Consider the following 20,758-nt stretch of genomic DNA (forward strand, 5'->3'; position numbering starts at 1 on the left):
CAGTAGGTGGTTTTGCTATGCCAGTTTACTTTTTCCATCCTGAGCTGTTTTCCTCCATAGCAACTGCAAAGTGTAGATAGATAGATAGATAGATAGATAGATAGATAGATAGATAGATAGATAGATAGATAGATAGATAGATAGATAGATAGATAGATAGATAGGGTACAGACTGCAGTTGCCAATGATCACTGCAGGACAGTTAAGCTTCCAAAATCCACATGATAATAAATAACACCACATATAGGATGTATGCTCAATAATACCATATCAAGGTAATTCACTTGCATATCTCCCACCTCCATGAACTGAACTCATTGATTGCATTCCAATGAGTTTTGATTGATCGATTGATAGTATTTATTAACAGTTTGCAGAATTACAGAACATTTCAAGCACCTCAAAAAATGGTTAACTGTGAGTGGACGACACCATAAAGCACTACACTTGTTTACAAGAGGGTCCACCGTTTTCAATTCATCATAAGATTTAGAGAAGTACAAATATACACTTCTATATAGCCAAAAACAGGAAATCATCATAAAGGAGGTAAAAAGGGGGAAAAAACATATACAGTGAGGGGGAAAAAGGGGTGGGTGGGGGATTCAGATTTTACGGGGACTTAAGAGTCATCTTTTTTTTTCCTGCAGCAACTCTTGACAAAGACAGAGGGATGGAGAGTGTGCAACGTCATTTCAGACGTGCGTACAACATGCCCTTTCTCTTTCTAACTACAGCCACTGATCCAGAATAGATCACTCAGTTTTTAAAACTCTCTTCCTGCTCTCTAGCTGCAGGGGTGCTTTCTGCTGTGGTGACCATGTGCTATTGGCTACAGTGTGGGTTGTTTATTCCATTTACACTTTTAGACTCTCATAATTGCTAATCATTACCAGCCCCCCCCCCCCCCCCCCCCTCCCCCAAGATATCGGCAAAACATAGTTACAATAGTTAACCTATACTTTTATTTATCAAGTAAGCAAAAAATAAAGAAATAAAAAATAGCCCCTCATTCAGTTAGTCTGAATTATCTTCACCAGTATCCATAATATCACATGCATCAGCATAAAAACAAATGTTAGCATACAAAATGGCCAGATGCCCTGGCCAGGCTGGCCTGTGCCCTTTTCAAATAGCCAAAGCTTAAATAGGGCCCAAGTGGATTTAAGTGGTTAATGTATATGTTTTGTAATAATAATCATCCAAATCTAGAAACTAACGTTCTAGTAGGCCCTAAACTCAAGTAGAAGTCTTTTGATTGATTGATTGAAGAATTTATTAACAGTTTGCAGAATTACAGTACATTTCAAGCACAAACTCAATACAAAGGCTGTTAACTGTGAGTGGACGACCCAATTAAGCATTACACTTGTTTCCAATAGGGTCCACCATGTTCAAATCATCAAAACATTTAGAGACGTACAAATAGACACTTCTATAGATAGTACAGGAATTCATCATAAAGGAGGTAAAAAGGGAAAAGAAACATATACAGTGAGGGGGACAAAAGGGGTGGGCGGTGGGGGGGATTCACGTTCAGCTCCGTTAATTTGTTTGTTTTCCTTGGAGGAGCTGCGTTGGGTCCCCAAGTCGGCTCCGTGGCCGTACCTTGAGTTGGCTGTGTGGCCGTGACCGTCTCTTGTGTTGTCCTTGCGTTGGGTCCCCAAGTCGGCTCAGTGGCCATACCTTGAGTTGGCTGTGTGGCCGCGACCGTCTCTTGTGTTGTCCTTGCGTTCGTGTTTGAGGGATTCCGATTTTACAGGGGCCAGTTTCGTCCGTAGGTGCCCTTTGAGAGCGGTTTTGAAAGAGTCAAGGGATTCGCATGTCTTAATGACAGTTGGTATACGGGCGTTCCACATTTTGGTGGCATAGGAGCGAAAATAATTTAGTCCCTTGTTTGTGCCGAATCTGGGTTGTACATGGTTCGTTGCACTCCCTCTGGTGTTGTGGGTGTGGACTTCGTTAACATTAAGGAAGTATCTAGACAGGTACATGGGTATCTTGGTGGTGTATCGAATCTTGTGGACCAGACCCATTGCAAGATGCTGTACTCTGTCGTCGACCCTAAGCCATTCCAGCCTGTCGAAGTGGGCAGGGGTGAGGTGGGTTCGGGGGGCTAGGTCAAGTAGGAGCCTGACCAGTTTGTTTTGGGAAGTCTGGAGCCTGGTTTTAAGGGCCTTTGAGGTGCTGTGGTACCAGGAGGTGCATGCATAGTCAAAGAAACCCTGTACAAGGGCTCCTGTTAAGGTCTTCAAGGTGTTTTTGTTGACCAGTGAGGAGATCCTGTAAAGGAATCTTGTTCTATGGTTGACCTTTTTGATTACGTTGGTGGCCATTTTATCACCGGAAAGATTAGCCTCCAGGATGGAACCTAGGTAGGTAATTTCATCTTTACGTGTGATAACATTGTCACCCACTTTAACCAAGAAGCCATTTGCCTTGCTGAGATTACTATTAGAGCCAAAGAGAATGGATTCAGTTTTTCCCAGGTGTAAAGATAGTTTGTTATCAGCGAGCCAGGTGCAGATTCTACCGAGTTCAGAGCTGAGGGCATTTTCAACCTGCAGTTTGTCCCTGTCCGAGACCAGCAGTGCTGAGTCATCTGCGAACAGGAACAAGTTGCAGTCACAAGCTGAAGTCATGTCGTTTACATATATTAGGAACAGTAGAGTCCCTAGTATGCTTCCTTGTGGAACGCCACAGCTCACTGGGAGGGGGGGGGGACAGTGTTCCGTTCACTTCCACCATCTGTTCTCTCCCCTCCAGGTAGGATTGCATCCAGCTCACTGATGTGCTATCGAAACCAATATGTACCTCTGACCTGTAGGTTTTGAGTGAGGAGTGAGGACGTTAGGTTCAGAGCCATAAGCCAAATTCCAATACCCACAATCTCGGCCACTCGCTCACTCACACTCGCTCACTCTAGCATGGATGTTACGGTGAAATTGGTGACCCGACGAAATATGTGACCCTCTTGCGGAGTTCACATAACTGACATGGACGTCTATGTGGCCCCTAAATACCACTAGGTTGAACTTTGCTAATAAACAAAACCACAGTGATTTATGTTCGGACACTGACATTATTATGTGATTGTCTACAGTCTACACACGATTGTTACATATTTCAGCAGGTCACCGATTTCATCGTAATAAGTGAGCAAGTGGACGATATTTTGGGGTAGATGGCTCTGGTTTAGGGTTATGGCATACAACCACGCCCACCTGCGCGAAACACCTGGGAAACAGGGAGTCCCCTCACTCACTCACACACACACACACACACACACAGCAGCAGGAGACGAGACGAACAACAACACGTGTCGTGGCATTAAGTTAACAAACACATTGTTTAACACTCGGGTGAGTCTTAAAACAAACAATGCTTTACTGGTTCTCTTTAAAGACGACTTGTATTCGCCGTCAAGTGAGATTAACCACGTTTTATGTGTCATTATCACGTTAAGAAGACATTTGGAATGGAGAGTTTTAGCTAAAGCTACAACAATGCAAACGTGCAGCCACTCACTCACTCACTCACTGACTGCCCACGCCGCGCGCACCGACCATAACATTTATTTATTTGCCATAATATTCCAATCAGCATTTATTGGATTGGGTAGATTAAAATTTATGGTAATTCTTGTGTTTATTTATGGGTATGTTTTCATATGGATTTTGCCACTTTGGACTGCAGGGGGGCAGCTATTAGTACCTTGCTTTGGGAGAGCTCTCTGTTTGGAACCTGGGAACCGTTTCCAACATAGAGCTATATATCTTGTCTTGTCGTATCTGTCACTGTCAGTGTCAGCATTGGTGTATGTTGTTTTTTTGTGTGTATAGGCCTATTGTATTTTTCATTTGTGCGGACATGTCAGGACCCACTCGGAAATTAGATGGTGCATCTCAACTCAAGAGGTTGGCATCTTTCATTGCCTATGTCAGTGGTTATGGTTTGTTGTGATTTCCTGTTTTTTTGGCTATATAGAAGTGTATATTTGTACGTCTAAATGTTATGATGAATTGAAAACGGTGTACCCTCTTGTAAACAAGTGTAATGCTTTATGGTGTCGTCCACTCACAGTTGACAGTTTTTGTATTGAGTTGTGCTTTAAATGTACTGTAATTCTTATACTTCAATCAATCAATGGCCAGTGTTTTTGTTCAAAGTGGGGTCGGGGCCCAGGGGACGGTTCCAGGAAAAGTAGTTAATATAGCATCACAAATTCACAATGTTATCCATTTAAATGATGGTTATTCAAATATAGCAGATCTCAGTGATGTAAATAGGTTTTCAATGTAATGGGTCCTGGGACCCCAGGGGTGGTCTTTTAGATCGGTGGTCCCAGGGACCTTTTATGAGTCCTACTTCAACAACGTTGGTGTACAGTAGTGTACTGTATTTGTCTCCATTCATTTTGAATTTGGTATTACAGAATAATTCCAAACGAGTCGCCCCTTTACCAACTCGGGCGTACAGCCGGCGGAACTGTGCGGCCTGTTATTCCTAAAGTAACCTAAGTAAATTATGCTTAAACGGTTAAACCTAACTTTATTCCTAACCTTAACCTCAGTGAAACTATGCCTAACCCTATAGCTAAACTTAACCCCAGTAAAACTATGCCTAAACCTAACCCTATAGCTAAACGTAACCCCAGTAACACTATGCCTAAACCTAACCCTATAGCTAAACATAACCCCAGTAAAACTATGCCTAAACCTAACCCTATAGCTAAACCTAACCCCAGTAAAACTATGCCTAAACCTAAGCCTTTTCCTAAACTTAACCCCAGTACAACTATGCCTAAACCTATCCCTATAGCTAAACCTAACCCCAGTAACACTATGCCTAAACCTAACACTATACCTAAACTTCTAACCTTATTTTCAGTAAAACAAAATAAAGAATACCAGAACCGGCGGACCGAAAAAAAATCAAGGGACGAGATGGTTTAGTGGCTACCGTACCTGATACCTTACAGAATATCGTTTATGTCGGGCTGAAGCCTTCTTGATGCCCAGACTCTGGAATGACCTACCTTTGGCTTTAAGACTAAGATTTAAGCTAATTCAGTGTCATCTTTTAAATCACTTTTGAAAACACAATTTGTACACTAAAGCCTTTCCTTAGATTTATCACGTTACTCGTTTTTCATGTCCATGTATGTACTGTATATGCTTTGGTTTTATTATTTGTCTTATATTGTTTGTTTTTATGCATTTCATTTGATTGTTGTTGGTTATCCCTTGGCATTGTAATTGTTTTCAAAAAGCGCTTCATAAATTAAGTTCATGTATGTATGTATGTATGTATATGTAATTGGCCACCGACCCCCATCTGAAAAATATGTTGTTCCAGGGACCCCACCCCAGAAGCAAAGATTTGAGTTAAAAACGTTCGCTCTGAAAGAATATATATTTAAAGATTTGCACCACATTTTCACGGTTTAAAAAAAATAGCAAATCTACAAGCTCATAGCGCGTGCCACGCTACGAGCTTGTAGATCTGCTATTTTTCAATAGCTAAAGTATAACATAATGCTTAAAACACCAAAAGGGGTTCCCGCCCCAAAATGGGATGAAGATGATGATATATTTATTTAGTCTACTCTCTTGTCTACCTGTTGCTTCAGAATCTCAGAGGTCTCAACATGTATCCAGGACGCGGAACCCTCCGGGGGGCATCGGCGAGGGGGGCAAGTTTCAAACCGATCCTCCACCAGAACATGTCCGCTCCCCCTGGGAGGACTATATCCATGTATTCGCCTCCAAGCATCCCCGTGGGTGCGTTTAACCCTGTTAAACGCACCCACTTTGACCCGGCGATGTTTAGCAGCGCATCCAACAACAACAACAACGGTGATGCGCAGGGGACAGGTACAGTATGCTAGCCCATGACTGAACACGTTATTGCAATCGGAGAAAGGTGACACAGGTTCATTTCCAATTAGAAAGGCTGCTTGTATAGATTGTTATAATTAAATGGACCAAGACTCTTTTTACGCCATTGACTCTTTTTCCCCCCCAGGTACGTATATATACGTACCCCAACGTGTACTCTGTCTATATAATGGTTGAGGCCTACGGAAGCTTTTAACATTGGTCTGGTTCCTATGGCAACGCCCCACCGCTCCAACTATGGGATTGAAAATATAATCACGGTGTAAAGCAATGGAAAGGAGGATTTTCAAACCTCCATAAGTCGGACTCCGTCTTTTAAAGTAAAGGCGTATGGTGGCACTGGGAACTGGGGTTTATGCTAACAGCTAGCCGCAATTATAGACTTAAGACTGTGGCTCATTCCTCAAATAGTTTTCTGAAAAACCTATGTTTCTACTAGTATCAGTGGTGATCAAACCTTTTCATGTGAAGGATCACCAAAAATGTGGATTTGGCCGCCGACCCCCATCTTAAAATATGTTGTTCCATGGACCCCCAGAAACAAAACAAAATATTGTAAATATAAAATTCCACGGATGCTTTCCTGGTTTTAGTGGGTTCTTAATATAAAATATGTTCCGTATGTTTTGTCTAAACCTAATTCTATTATTTTTATATTCTTTTCTTCCTCAAAGCTCGTGGCCCCAAGCCAACGGTGATGCAAAGCGTGATAATTGAGCGGTACAAGCGAGGCGAGCTCAACCCTGTGAGTACTCTGCACCATCTCTCCCAGACAGTGCCACTCGACCTGGAGTTCAAGGAGACGGTGACCACAGGTAAATGTTGCATTTATATAGCGCCTTTATCCAAGGCGCTTTACATAGATTGTGCATTACATTCACCCATTCACACACACATTCCCCCTCTCTCTCTTCATCCACTCCCTCCCTCTGCTCCCCTCTCTCTCTTCATCCACTCCCTCCCTCTGCTCCCCTCTCTCTCTTCATCCACTCCCTCCCTCTGCTCCCCTCTCTCTCTTCATCCACTCCCTCCCTCTGCTCCCCTCTCTCTCTCCATCCATCCACTCCCTCCCTCTGCTCCCCTCTCTCTCTTCATCCACTCCCTCCCTCTGCTCCCCTCTCTCTCTTCATCCACTCCCTCCCTCTGCTCCCCTCTCTCTCTTCATCCACTCCCTCCCTCTGCTCCCCTCTCTCTCTCCATCCATCCACTCCCTCCCTCTGCTCCCCTCTCTCTCTTCATCCACTCCCTCCCTCTGCTCCCCTCTCTCTCTTCATCCACTCCCTCCCTCTGCTCCCCTCTCTCTCTTCATCCACTCCCTCCCTCTGCTCCCCTCTCTCTCTTCATCCACTCCCTCCCTCTGCTCCCCTCTCTCTCTCCATCCACTCCCTCCCTCTGCTCCCCTCTCTCTCTCTCCATCCACTCCTTCCCTCTGCTCCCCTCTCTCTCTCCATCCACTCCCTCCCTCTGCTCCCCTCTCTCTCTCCATCCACTCCCTCCCTCTGCTCCCCTCTCTCTCTCCATCCACTCCCTCCCTCTGCTCCCCTCTCTCTCTCCATCCACTCCCTCCCTCTGCTCCTCTCTCTCTCTTCATCCACTCCCTCCCTCTGCTCCCCTCTCTTCATCCACTCCCTCCCTCTGCTCCCCTCTCTCTCTTCATCCACTCCCTCCCTCTGCTCCCCTCTCTCTCTTCATCCACTCCCTCCCTCTGCTCCCCTCTCTCTTCATCCACTCCCTCCCTCTGCTCCCCTCTCTCTTCATCCACTCCCTCCCTCTGCTCCCCTCTCTCTTCATCCACTCCCTCCCTCTGCTCCCCTCTCTCTCTCTTCAGGCAACACCATGTTCCTTAACTTCTGGTTGATTCCACTCCCTCCCTCTGCTCCCCTCTCTCTCTCTTCAGGCAACACCATGTTCCTTTACTTCGCCTTCTGCGCCGTGATCGATGGCGCCATCTACAAGACGGGAATGGGAAAGACCAAGAAGGAGGCCAAATCCAAATCGGCCGAGCTGGCCCTGGAGGAGCTGCTCCCCCTGCTGGAGGACCGGGCCGACTTCCCTGAGGCCTCGGGGGAAGGTGAGACGAAACGAGACGAGAGATTTAATAACCCATTCTGGGTGGGCAGCAACCCTTTTGGTGTTTAAAACCCATTTAGACTTGAGAACGATTCTACAAATGCCTTCTAAATTCTGACAGTTTTCTGAAAAACCCGATGTTTCTGTGTCAGTGGTTCTCAAACATTTTCATGCGAAGGACCCCAAAAGGGGGGGTCCTTGGAACAACATATTTTCAAATGGGGGTCGGCGGCCAAATACAGATTTACAGAAAAAGTTTGAGAACCACTGACATAGGGTTTTTCAGAAAACTGTCAGGATTTAGAAGACATTTGTAGAATCGACGTCAGGTCTAAATGGGATATAAGCTATTTATTTGGCTCCCAAAATGTAGAATGAACTCCCCATTGGAATTAAAACTCCAGACTCGCTCCCAATCTGAAGACTCGCCTAGTCTTCACTCACGCCACTCGTTGCACCTGCATCTTGCACTTGCCCTAGTAGGTGAATCAATATATGGTTTACCCCCCCAAAAAATGTATACAAAAGTTTTTTCAATGGATTCTGGTAGTATTGGTCATGCTAAATAACATACTAAAAGTATGTTATTTTATGTAGACTTTTAGTATGTTATTTAGCATGCCCAATTAGCATGCCCAATACTACCAGAATCCATTGAAAAACCCTTTGTATCATTTTTTTGGGGGGTTAAGTGATATTTCTTCATACATTGACTCACCTATAGCCTGCAAGGTCGACAACCTTGCAGGCTATAGGTCGACAAGGTCGACAACCTTGCAGGCTTATGGAAAAGTTGTGCTTTTCTTCTGTTTTGATTGATGTTATGTTCTTGTTTTATCTATGATCCTAGATTACTATTTCTATTAGGGATGCACGAGTAATCGGTAGCATAATCGGAATTGGCCATAAAAATGCCATATCGGCATCGGAATGGTCTCAAAATAATACAGATTATTGAATCGGTTTTCACCAGCAAAAAAATAAATAAAAATGAAAAATAATTCTACATTTAATTTGTGTACTCATCTCATTCAGTAGTCATTCAGTTGTGAAAACAGACACTTGGAAAAGACTATATGCTATTTATTGATTGAATACTTTATTAACAGGCTTTGGGCTAAGCTCCTAGGGCGTAGGCCTGTTTCCATTGTGGTCCTCTGTATAATATTGGAATCGATCAGAATCGGTATTTGGCAGATATGACCCTGCAAATAATCGGATATCGGTCATTTGATATGTTACTTTGTGTTAGAGTCCAAGGGGTTAGCACACGCATCTCAAACCGCTTTTTCTGGTGCTGAACAACAATATAAAAAAGATGGATATAGATATAACGACCAATGATAGTGGAAATAAGTGCAGTAAATGCAATGCAAAGAAATAACGATAATATAAAGGCTTTGTTTCCCTTGCTCACTGTAAATTGCTCTGGATTAAGAGTGTCTGCTAAATGCCTACATTGTGACTTGTAACTAGGCCCTGTGCTACTATTTCTCTTCAGATTTCTCTTCAGAGGGCCCCCCTCCTCTGCCAGTGAAGGAGAAGGATTCCACAGCCGCGTACAACCAGTCTTTCAGACCTATCCATGGTAAGCTTACCATGTCTTAACAGACAGTGGGTTTTATTGACTCTGTCTTTCTCTGTACAGCATTGGTTTTCAAAGTTTTATCCTTAGGGGGTACTAGGGGGTCTGCAGCTAAATTAGTTAATGTAGCATCACTATCATACCAGTGATAACACTATTCCAAAATAGCAGATATGAGCTTTGTCGATCTGCTATTTTGCAGGAGAAAAAAAAAGTGCAAATCTTTGAATATATTTAAGCGAACATTTTCAACTCGAAAGCCTTTGCTTCTGGAGGTGCCTGGCACAGTGTTTTTGAGATGGGATTCCACAGCCAAATGCAGATACATTATTGGGGGTCCTTGAGTTGACATGGAAACGTTTAAGAACCACTAAATGAACCCCAGTAATGAAAGCTGACATTTTTGTCTATTAGCTTGATTCCAAATTTCAGTCACCAGACACTTTAAAGGAGTAGTTCACTGAGATTTTGTTGTTGTTGTTGTTGTTGATGTCTTGCTCCTACCTCATCCAGAACACAAGACAAACCCTCTCAACGACCAAATACCGCAGGCTGTGAAGGAGCAGCTGTTGAAGTTGATGAAGACTTACCCAGAGTTTTCCTCCTGTATCAGCTCTGCTGCTGCCTTCATCATTCAGAGCTGTACGTTCCTACCTATAACCCATTTAGACGCATCTGTGTCACATTATAGCTAAGCTTTTAACCACTTTAACCATTATTTTAAACTTTAGCTGTTCTAAAGCAGGGGTTCTCAACCCGTGGGTCGCGACCCCTCGGGGGGGTCGCCAAATTATTTTAGGGGGTCCCCAAATTATATAAAAAAAAAAAAAAGATTTATTTTTTAATTTTATTTTCACGATTTTTCAAAAATAGCAGACCTACAAGCTCGTAGCGTGCCACTCGGTGGCGCGCTATGAGCTTGTAGATCTGCTATTTTTCAATAGCTAAATTATAACATAATGCTTAAAACACCAAAAGGGGTTCCCGCCCAAAATGGGTTAAGGTTATTGTAGCAGTCAATTTATATTGGGGGTCGGGAGGGGGCGGGGCGGGGGTCCCGAGACGTTGCCAAAGCATTTTCGGGGGTCCCCGGCCAAAAACGTTGAGAACCCCTGTTCTAAAGGGATCAAGATCAGGTTGCTGAAGTTGACATGCCGATTCCTCCTGTGTGTTCTGCCTCCTTTCCTCCCGCCTAGCGAGCGGATGCGAGGTGATCGCCATCGGAACCGGGAACTTCAACACCAGAGAGAGTGCCATGCCCAACGGACGCATTCTGCACGACTCGCATGCAGTCGTGGCCGCAAGGCGATCCCTCATGAGGTTAGTAGCAGCACATGACTGCATTTAAAGTGTTCATTTCACTGACTTAAAACTATGACTAAATATATTGACAATTTCGTCAAACAAATAAACACTACCGTAAAATGTTAGGGAGGGACTAGTTGAGAAGAGTAGAACTAAAAGACAAAGTAATATTATGATTGGTTGCGCTCGGGTGTCGTGCTCTGATAGCCGAGCGTGTAGACCGTCTACGTTCAGCATGCAAGTGAGTGTAAAATCAGTCGCTACGACGGCATCAAGGCCTGCCAAAATTATCTTTTGTCAACAAAATCAACGTGTAGATTTAGTCTACTAAACTCTTGTGACATTTAGTCGACTAAAACATAGACAAAAACATTTCAGATGACTAAAACTACAACGACTATAAACGAAATCAAAAACCATTTTCTGTGAACCATGAACACTAGTGCTGAAGGGTGGTTGCTGCTGCTTTGCCACCTACAGGTACCTGTACCAACACCTGCTGCTGTTCTTCAGTAAGAGCCCCGCGCTCAAGCAGAAGTCCATCTTTGAGAAGAGCGGCAGCAACCGGCTGCTGGGCCTCAAGAGTGACATCAGCCTGCACCTGTTCATCAGCCAGCTGCCCAAGGGAGCCGCACAGGTCCCCGCTGTGAGGTCTGTCTGTCTGTCTGTCTGTCTGTCTGTCTGTCTGTCTGTCTGCCTCTGATCTACAATCGGTGCTCTACATCAGGGGTTCTCAACCCGTGGGTCGCGACCCCTCGGGGGGTCGCCAAATTATTTTAGGGGGTCCCAAAATAGCAGACCTACAAGCTCGTAGCGCGCCTATGAGCTTGTAGATCTGCTATTTTTCAATAGCTAAATTATAACAATGCTTAAAACACCAAAAGGGGTTCCCGCCCAAAATGGTTTAAGGTTATTGTAGCAGTCAATTTATATTGGGGGTCGGGAGGGGGTTCCGAGACATTGCCAAAGCATTTCCGGGGGTCCCCGGCCAAAAACGTTGAGAACCCCTGCTCTACATCAATGGTTCCCTTCGTCATGTCAAGGACCCCCAAATCGACACTCGGCTCTAGCAGTGATTCTCAACCCGTTGAATTTCAACGAGCCCCAGTTTGACATGCATTAGTCTGTACAGATCCCCATTTAACCGTTTCCGTTCCATCCGACGTGTCCACACGTCATATGGAATCCAATCGAGGGATGCATGGGATGTGTGTACACGTATCCTCAATGATATCAGGCGAGGGGAGAATATTCTGAATTTTTTATAAAATAAAATCAGTCGGACTCTCGGCCACCGTACTTCGCTCTTCATATTAGCTTACCGTTCACTCAGCTGTTAGCGCGGCATAAAGAATGCCTCATGACATTTAGCCTCTCAGACCCATTTGAGCCACGGACCACCATTTGATGACATTTAGCCTCTCAGACCCATTTGAGCCACGGACCACCATTTGATGACATTTAGCCTCTCAGACCCATTTGAGCCACGGACCACCATTTGATGACATTTAGCCTCTCAGACCCATTTGAGCCACGGACCACCATTTGATGACATAAGGGCCATTTTTGAAACTAGCTCCTCACCACTCGCCCTACACACTTCCACTCGGTTTGAGCATAGATATATAAATAATAGAGACGCAATGCAATGCAAGTGGATGGGAGGGGAATTCCAGTATCGTCTCTATTATTTATATATCTATGCTCAAACCAAGTGGAAGTGTGTAGGACGAGTGGCGAGGAGCTAGTTTCAAAAAGGGGGTTAGCCTCAGACCCATTTGAGACACGGACCACCGTTTGATGTTTAGCCTCTCAGACCCATCTGAGCCACGGACCCTGATGACATTTAGCCTCTCAGACCCATCTGAGCCACGGACCCTGATGACATTTAGCCTCTCAGACCCATTTGAGCCACGGACCACCATTGGAAGACATTTAGCCTCTCAGACCCATTTGAGCCACGGACCACCATTTGATGACATTTAGCCTCTCAGACCCAAAACTAAAGAATATGTTGTTGTCGTTGGATAAGATTTTGTCCACAACTCCATACTGTTGGAAAATGTTGATCAAAATCACAATTCTTCTACATTCTCTAATTGTGTAGACTTCTTGTAAATTAAGTAGGCCTAATGCAGATATTTAGCAATAGGCTAATGTAACTCGAGAGCGTAAAATGAAACCAAATGGACCCGTACGCGTGAAAACCACTGCTATAGCAGCGGCTCGGTTCTTCTTTGAACAGGTGCCGAACGAAAAATGTCCTAATTTTCATCTTCTCGTTGGTTTGCGTCCTCTCGCCCGCAGGCGTCTGAACCCGATGTCGATGTCGGCGTGGGAAGTCAGCAACCAGATCAGCCTGCACCTGACCGTGGAGGGAAAGGTGGGCGCACTTAATATAATGTACTACTTCAAAGCAGCTTTTCCAATACACACTAATCATGGTGTTTGATACAGGGAGAGAGGACACAGGAGGAATGACCCTTGTGTTCGTGAAGTCACTGCGGCCACAATTTGTACACTGCAGATATGTTTTTTACGTTATATATATATATATGTTTAATCCAAATATCTAAGCTGTGTGATGTAGACATTTAGCTTGACAAACAAATAAGAACTACACATTTAAACAAGTAAAAACAAGGCACTGTGCGGTAAAGGTGAGAACAACGGAGAGCCAGCTGGTAGGCACGGAGAGTAATTATCTAATGTAATCCTGGGCGCTACACTTCCTCTGCCAACCTGGGGGGGGGACTGACCTCATGCTTCCTTCTATGCATGAGTTGAGGCCGGACGTAGCGCCTGGAAGGAACACGTTATTCCGACCAGTTCCTTTCCCCTCCCGCCCCGGCTGGCCAGGGGGAGGCAGTTTAGAGACCAGGGTTACTGCATGTTTATTGTGAGGGTACGGAGTGTAATATGAGCTAAAATGTGACGGTCCCTCTTGGTTTGTGCCGGTTGGCAGGTGTTCTCGGTTTTCTCCTGCACCATGGAGCAGTGGGACTCCAAGGTGGTCAGCATGTCGGTCACTGACAAGCTGAGCCGCTGGCAGGTGCTGGGCTACCAGGGGGCGCTGCTGAGCCACTTCATTGAGCCCCTCTACGTCAAGAGCATCCTCATAGGTGAGTGCCGGACCAAGCACCCCCCTCCCCGGTGCGGCTGGCCAACGTTGAAGCCGCCAAGACCTAGTGGTCAAAGCAGGGAACTGCTGGCGGCCCGTGAATTCAGCTGGCGCTTAAAGGACACTTCACCCTTTTTGCAAAAAATATATATAGGTTAATGACCTTTAGAAGATTTAGAACACTTTCCTGGGGGTCTTTTTGTGTGTAATATGTGGTTTTAGATATTTTTGATTTTAGCAGTGAGCCCAGTGTCTCTGATGTCATGGACACTGGGCTCACTTACTTCCTGGACTACATGTTGTCTCAGTAAGACAGCCCTCCCCCTATCCACAAGGAGGAGCAGTGCACCAAAGCATTATGATAATTGTAGTCGACTACAATTCCCCTGTCGACTAAATTTCACTCGAATTTGTCGTATTTTGTCAGGCTTTGATGGCATCGTAATGGGTGATTTTACACTTACGCATGCTGAAGTTGGCCGATCTACAAGCTCACAAGGCGTTGCAGCGCGACTCGTCGTGAGCTGGTAGATCTGCTATTTTCGGAGCAGAGCACAGCCAAACATAAAAATGACTGGATGGATCTGCTGGATCTCTTCTCCACTAGTCCCTCCCTATCATTTTAGTCTAGTGTCTATTTGTCGACATAATTGTCAATATATTTAGTCTTGGTTTTAGTCATCATGACATTGTTGTTTTTGGCAGCAAATTTTGTTTAGTCATAGTCTTTGGAATGAAACTTAATTTAGTTTTAGTCACATTTTATTCACCCGGAATGTTTTTAGTGTTAGTCTAGTTTTAGTCGACTAAATATCATACGATTTTAGTCGACTAAATGTACAGTTGATTTAGTCGACTTATTTTACACTTGCTGAAAATAGCCGACCTACAATCTCTTGTCCACTAGTCCCTTCCTAACATTTTGGTCTAGCTTTTATTTGTCGACGTTATTGTCAATATATTTAGTCTCAGTTTCAGTCATCATAGCTTTAGTTTTCATTTAGTTTTCGTCAGTGACAAAAAGGTAGTTGACGAACATTTCTTTGTCTATTTGTCGACGTAATAGAGAGTATGCGCATGCTTAAAGTGAATGGCACATCGAGTGGCAAAGCAACAGGCAAAGTGAGTTTAACATCGTTTAATGTTCAATATCAGATATGACTTTTCTGTGTGGATGTATGGGCTGTCAAGGCCAGAAAGTAGTTTTTTGCCACTCAGTAGGCGTTCCTGCATAACTTCCTGGTTTGATGATGATGTCACGCGCATACCCTCTATTCTCAATATATTTAGTCTCGTTTTTAGTCATCATGGCTTAGTTTTTAGTACCAATTTTATTTAGTTTTCGCCAGTGACGAAAAGGTATAGTTGACGAGCATGTCTTTCTGGTCCCCCCCGCGGCACTCGATGCCCCTCCTCTCCAGGGGACTCTCTGTGCAGCGACGTGCGCGGCCTGGAGATCGCCGTGTGCCAGCGGGTGGAGGGCATCACCCCGCGCCTGCCCATGTACTACTGCATGCTGCAGCCCCACATCCGCCTGCTGCCGTCCGTGGTGCAGGACACCTCTTCGTCCTCCTCCTCCGGTGGGGGGGGGCATCAGCGGAGCCTCAGCGTCAACTGGACCTACGGAGACAGCGTGCTGGAGGTGGTGGACGGCCTGGAGGGCAAGACCGTGGAAGAGTAAGGATTTTAGATAACTGTACTTGTACTGTGTACTGTACATTGACGATGCATTTAAGAGTGGCTCTTGCTTGGCCAGCAGGTTGTGTACTTTAAACCATGACCCCTTCTCTTATCTCCTCATCCAGGTCTCCCTTTAAGAGTGGCTCCTGCTTGGCCAGCAGGTTGTGTACTTTAAACCATGACCCCTTCTCTTATCTCCTCATCCAGGTCTCCCTTTAAGAGTGGCTCCTGCTTGGCCAGCAGGTTGTGTACTGTAAACCATGACCCCTTCTCTTATCTCCTCATCCAGGTCTCCCTTTAAGAGTGGCTCCTGCTTGGCCAGCAGGTTGTGTACTTTAAACCATGACCCCTTCTCTTATCTCCTCATCCAGGTCTCCCTTTAAGAGTGGCTCCTGCTTGGCCAGCAGGTTGTGTACTTTAAACCATGACCCCTTCTCTTATCTCCTCACCCAGGTCTCCCTTTAAGAGTGGCTCCTGCTTGGCCAGCAGGTTGTGTACTGTAAACCATGACCCCTTCTCTTATCTCCTCATCCAGGTCTCCCTTTAAGAGTGGCTCCTGCTTGGCCAGCAGGTTGTGTACTTTAAACCATGACCCCTTCTCTTATCTCCTCATCCAGGTCTCCCTTTAAGAGTGGCTCCTGCTTGGCCAGCAGGTTGTGTACTTTAAACCATGACCCCTTCTCTTATCTCCTCATCCAGGTCTCCCTTTAAGAGTGGCTCCTGCTTGGCCAGCAGGTTGTGTACTTTAAACCATGACCCCTTCTCTTATCTCCTCATCCAGGTCTCCCTTTAAGAGTGGCTCCTGCTTGGCCAGCAGGTTGTGTACTGTAAACCATGACCCCTTCTCTTATCTCCTCATCCAGGTCTCCCTTTAAGAGTGGCTCCTGCTTGGCCAGCAGGTTGTGCAAAGCTGCCATGCTGAGTCGCTTCACCCTAGCGGCCAAGGAGGCCGAGCGACAGGATCTGCTTGCCACCGTCTCCTACAGAGAGGCCAAGGTGACCTAAGGGCTCATTTCTATCACCTTGTTTTTTGTATTATGTGCCATTTTTGAATGGCGAAAAAAAAATTCTAAAATGACACCGGATGCTCACCCGGTTTTAACGGGTTAACCCGTTTTTATTATATTGTATCTTTACTCTACATTCTGTCCATGGGACACTTTTCGGAAGTGCTGTGTAGTGTGAATGTAGGCTCTTCTTCCTATTAAACCTCCTTGCCATCTTGTCCGCCATCAAGACAACGAGTATTCTATCGATACCTATTGGCCTTGGGAGAAACAATGTGCAAACACAGCAGCGAGAATATTGCGATAAAGCCAAATATAGCCAATGGAATACAACCACCCTACGGGCCGAGTAGACCTCTAGACCTACAGCACATGTAAACCTTTTAACACATTTTAAATCTGAGCCTTTTTGGTATAGCATTTAGTCAATAGACAGGTCAAGCTGTCCTTCTCACCCATTGAGATGCATGTTAAATGACGGGATTTCTCCATATAAATAATGGATCATTTCAGAAGCAAAACCTTCAAAATGTCTTCTAAATCTAGTCAACCAGGCCTGCAGTAGGCTATGCACTGGGCACATGTGCATGACATTATTTAAATAGACTAGAAATACGAGGAAATGACAGAGGGAGAAATCAACTTTTAACGACCACCCGTCAGGAGTTTTCATGTTGCACGGTAACGCAGGGGCTCCACCGGGCGCGTCAGCGTCGCGTCTCCGTCACCGTCAGGGAATGTTCCCTTTTTCTTTTTTTTTTGTGATTAGTATTTTATTGGATTTTCTTTTTCAGACACAAACACAACACCCACAATACCAGTAACAACAATACAGAACAAACAAACGAAGACAAAATAAAATAAAAAAAGCGTTTGACACAAATCGACAGTCACATTACAAAAAATAAAATAAGATACAAATTAAAAAAATCACACCCGTGTGAACTGAGTGGTGTAAGGTATTATATAGCCTGATCAGCTCTGATCTGACGTAATGAAATCACACCCGGGTGTGATTTAATTACGTCAGAAATTATTTTGAACATAGCAACCATGCTCATTTTTTCTGCACACAAAAGCCAGTTGTAGTGTAGTGGTTTACACCACTCAATAGGAGTGGTTTACACCACTCAAAAATAAAAAAGACACAACTAGGCGGGGAGGGAGGCTGTGTTCTTCTCGATAGAGACATATATGTGAGCAGGCGAGGATCTACTGTAGGGGGGGCAGCCAGTAGTCTGTCATTACGTAGTGCTATCATACAGACGGAATCTGTCCCACTTCTGGTGGAACTGATCTATCCTATTCTTCATAGAGAATGATACTCTTTCATATGACGCTGTACTGTTTAGTAAGTTATGCCATTCTGTAATTGATGGTACGTGGGCTGATTTCCATAATTGGACTAGCAGCCTCCTGCCCAGCATTATGGCTGTTTGGATCCATTCCACGTGTGTGGAAGGAGTTATATCTTTAAGAATAGAAGGATCTCCTAGTATAAATAAGTGGATATCGAGAGGGATATCTTGACCAATGATTCTCTCAATAAGATCATGTATTTGTGTCCAAAAATCTTGTACCCTGGGGCACTTCCATAAGACATGGGTCAACGTACCTTCGTTCGGGCACTTCCAGCATCCTGGATCATTTTTGAGCTTTGGTCTATGTAATTTAGAAGGGGTCCAATACATTCTATTAAAGATTTTAAACTGAATTAGCCTAGTGCGAATATTGCGTGACATGTGCTTTGAATTACCTAGTATGTTGACCCATTCTTTTTCTGTAAAAGTAGTTTGCATGTCTTTTTCCCATACCATTTTCAGAGCACTAGTAGTACTAACTAGTAGAGCGATGCTTCATGACCCCTACCGTAGCTAGTGATAATAGAAGAGGGAGTCTTCCCATTCTGAGGGACCAAGGAGCTTCTAGACATTTTTCTCAACAGGCTTTGAAGTTGGACATATTGCCAGTATTGTTGTCTATTTAGGTTCAATTCTGCCTGTAGGTCATTAAATGATTTGAGTTCCTGGTCTCTGTAGAGGTCACCAAGCACCGCCACTCCCTTTTCCACCCATTCCTTCCAATAGATGGAGGATCTGCCAATATGTATACGAGAATTAAACCATATGCTAGAAGTCTTATTTAATAATGGATCAAAGTTAAGAATTTTAGCTGCCTTGTTCCAGACCCCCTTCAGACATGTCAACACTGGGTGAGACTGTACACTTGAAGGTAGGGAGGCCGAGGCATAGGCCTTCAAGGGGAGAGCAGAACACTGATATCCTTCCACGTCAAACCACGGGGGGGCACGTTCGGGGGGAAGTGACCACTGTGCCAAATGCCGCAGGCAAAAGGCATAGTGGTACAAAAGTAGATTCGGTATCCCTAAACCACCTTGATCCACCCTGTTCTGAAGTTTCTTGAGACATATCCTAGGTCGTTTCCCCTCCCACAGGAAAAGGCTACACAACTGGTTGTACTTGTGGAAGTACTTCATGGGAACCTCAACGGGCAATGATTGTAAAATATAGTTAAATTTGGGAGCTACAGTCATTTTTAGCACATTCGCTTTTGCCCACAAAGAGAGACGAAGAGGTGCCCATCGTTCTATGTCAAGCTTACATTTTTCAAATAGGGGTTCTATGTTAACCTTTATGAGATCTGACAGATTAGATGGGAATACAACTCCAAGATATCCTAGGCCCTGCGGTGGCCATCTAAAGTTTCCTGATTGGAACAGGGTTCTGGGGCAGTATGCTGAAGAATGTTCCCTTTTTAATCAATGAAGGGTGGCTCCACTGCCCGCGTTGCGTGACATTAACGCGTGCATTCAAATTTAACCGGTGTGTTTTTTGACGCACGCGACGGAGACGCAACGCGTCCGGTGGAGCCCTGGTGTAAGACTACGGTCATTAGTATTATTGCCATCACCTGGGTGGGTCAGTCATGTAACTTTCCTGACGTTAAGCCGTGTAAATGTTCATCAGCACAGCCGTGCAAAATAACACTTGACAGCTTGACCTGCATGGCAACAGTTGCTAAACTATTTGGATTGGCATTGGACAATCGCTTTTTGGGGTGGGATTTAGCGAAGAAGGGCTAATTGAATTGAATTGATTTGGTGGTTGTTGGTGTTTCCCTGCAGATGATGGCCAAGCCTTACCAGGAGGCCAAGAGCCTGCTGAAGTCCTACCTACAGCAGCAGGGATACGGCAGCTGGGTGCACAAATCCCCGGTCAGTGACCAGTTCAGCCTATGAGCACGCACACACACACACACACACACACACACACACACACACCAAACTACCACTGGAATGGATGACTGACTGGGTCCCAAACGCGTAGCTGTGGTTCACGGAACACTACCGTTTAAAACGAGGACGAAATGTGTAAAACTGCACATGTTTTATTATTTACCTCAAATTTCTAAGCCGTTGTAGTAAACGGCATGTTTTCTAATGGCTTTTCATCTGTTATCTAACAAAGTGTTTCACTCTTTTTAATTTGTACATGTTTAAGTGCACTTTCTATTGTGGTAAAAATATATTTTCTGTTCGGTTTTTCCTTTTTTTTTCAGTTAGTGTTTGGCTGTTTGCCAATGGGTTTTTCAAATAAATCCTAGTTTGTTTTGAAGAAATTCTGGTGTGAAAGGTCAATTACTTTTATACTTAAACCATAAATATTTTAGTACTGAAGTCCTGATGTCACTCGTTCATCCCCTGGGTGGCGGATGTCATTTCTCTGTGGAAAACAACATTGGGTCATCTTGGAGTCATCTCCTATAAGAATTGTGGTCCTTGGCCTGGGCCATGGCTCAGTGGTCCAGGCACCTTGGCTGGTAATCCAGTCTGGCAGTGTGCCGCGGGTTCGACTCCCGATCCCGACGGCCTTTACTGCATGTCTTCCCCCCCCATCTCTCTCCCCATTTCCTGTCAGCCTACTGTCTGTCCCTCCATAAAATATATAAAATAAAGGCGAAAGCCACAAAAAAAAACATTTAACCCTTAGACAGATTACTACTGGAAAACACGTGGAGTTTTGCATTAGTCTTTTCTGCCCTGTACGTGATTTTCCGTAGTTCTCTTTTT

At 44.7% G+C, this 20,758-nt stretch overlaps 1 protein-coding gene across 2 annotated transcripts; it reads left to right on the forward strand.

Annotated features, from left to right (window-relative positions):
• Positions 1-3,232: 3,232 nt before the first annotated feature.
• adad1 (adenosine deaminase domain containing 1 (testis-specific)) lies at positions 3,233-20,301 on the forward strand. Of its 2 annotated transcripts, none has more exons than XM_079500774.1 (13): positions 3,233-3,362; positions 5,633-5,876; positions 6,575-6,715; positions 7,798-7,971; positions 9,472-9,558; positions 10,069-10,197; positions 10,752-10,875; positions 11,341-11,511; positions 13,168-13,243; positions 13,826-13,982; positions 15,403-15,658; positions 16,525-16,657; positions 19,814-20,301. In XM_079500774.1, exons 2-13 carry the CDS (start codon positions 5,651-5,653, stop codon positions 19,925-19,927), a joined length of 1,788 nt encoding a protein of 595 aa, XP_079356900.1. In that variant the 5' UTR covers positions 3,233-3,362; positions 5,633-5,650; the 3' UTR covers positions 19,928-20,301. The 2 variants fall into 2 exon arrangements, with proteins under 2 accessions (XP_079356900.1, XP_079356901.1); XM_079500775.1 differs by having other exon boundaries at positions 3,271-3,362; positions 5,641-5,876.
• The last annotated feature ends 457 nt before the right edge of the window (positions 20,302-20,758 follow it).

Source organism: Electrona antarctica (genome assembly GCF_951216825.1).
Source record: "Electrona antarctica genome assembly, chromosome: 1".
Lineage (NCBI taxonomy): Eukaryota > Metazoa > Chordata > Actinopteri > Myctophiformes > Myctophidae > Electrona > Electrona antarctica.

Bases quoted from the DNA above. Each gene is read 5' to 3' on its own strand.
- adad1 (XM_079500774.1), top strand. From the start codon at position 5,651: ATGTATCCAGGACGCGGAACCCTCCGGGGGGCATCGGCGAGGGGGGCA. The intron at 10,876-11,340 runs GTTAGTAGCAGC...TGCCACCTACAG, and splicing joins GCAAGGCGATCCCTCATGAG to GTACCTGTACCAACACCTGC. The intron at 13,983-15,402 runs GTGAGTGCCGGA...CCTCCTCTCCAG, and splicing joins CGTCAAGAGCATCCTCATAG to GGGACTCTCTGTGCAGCGAC.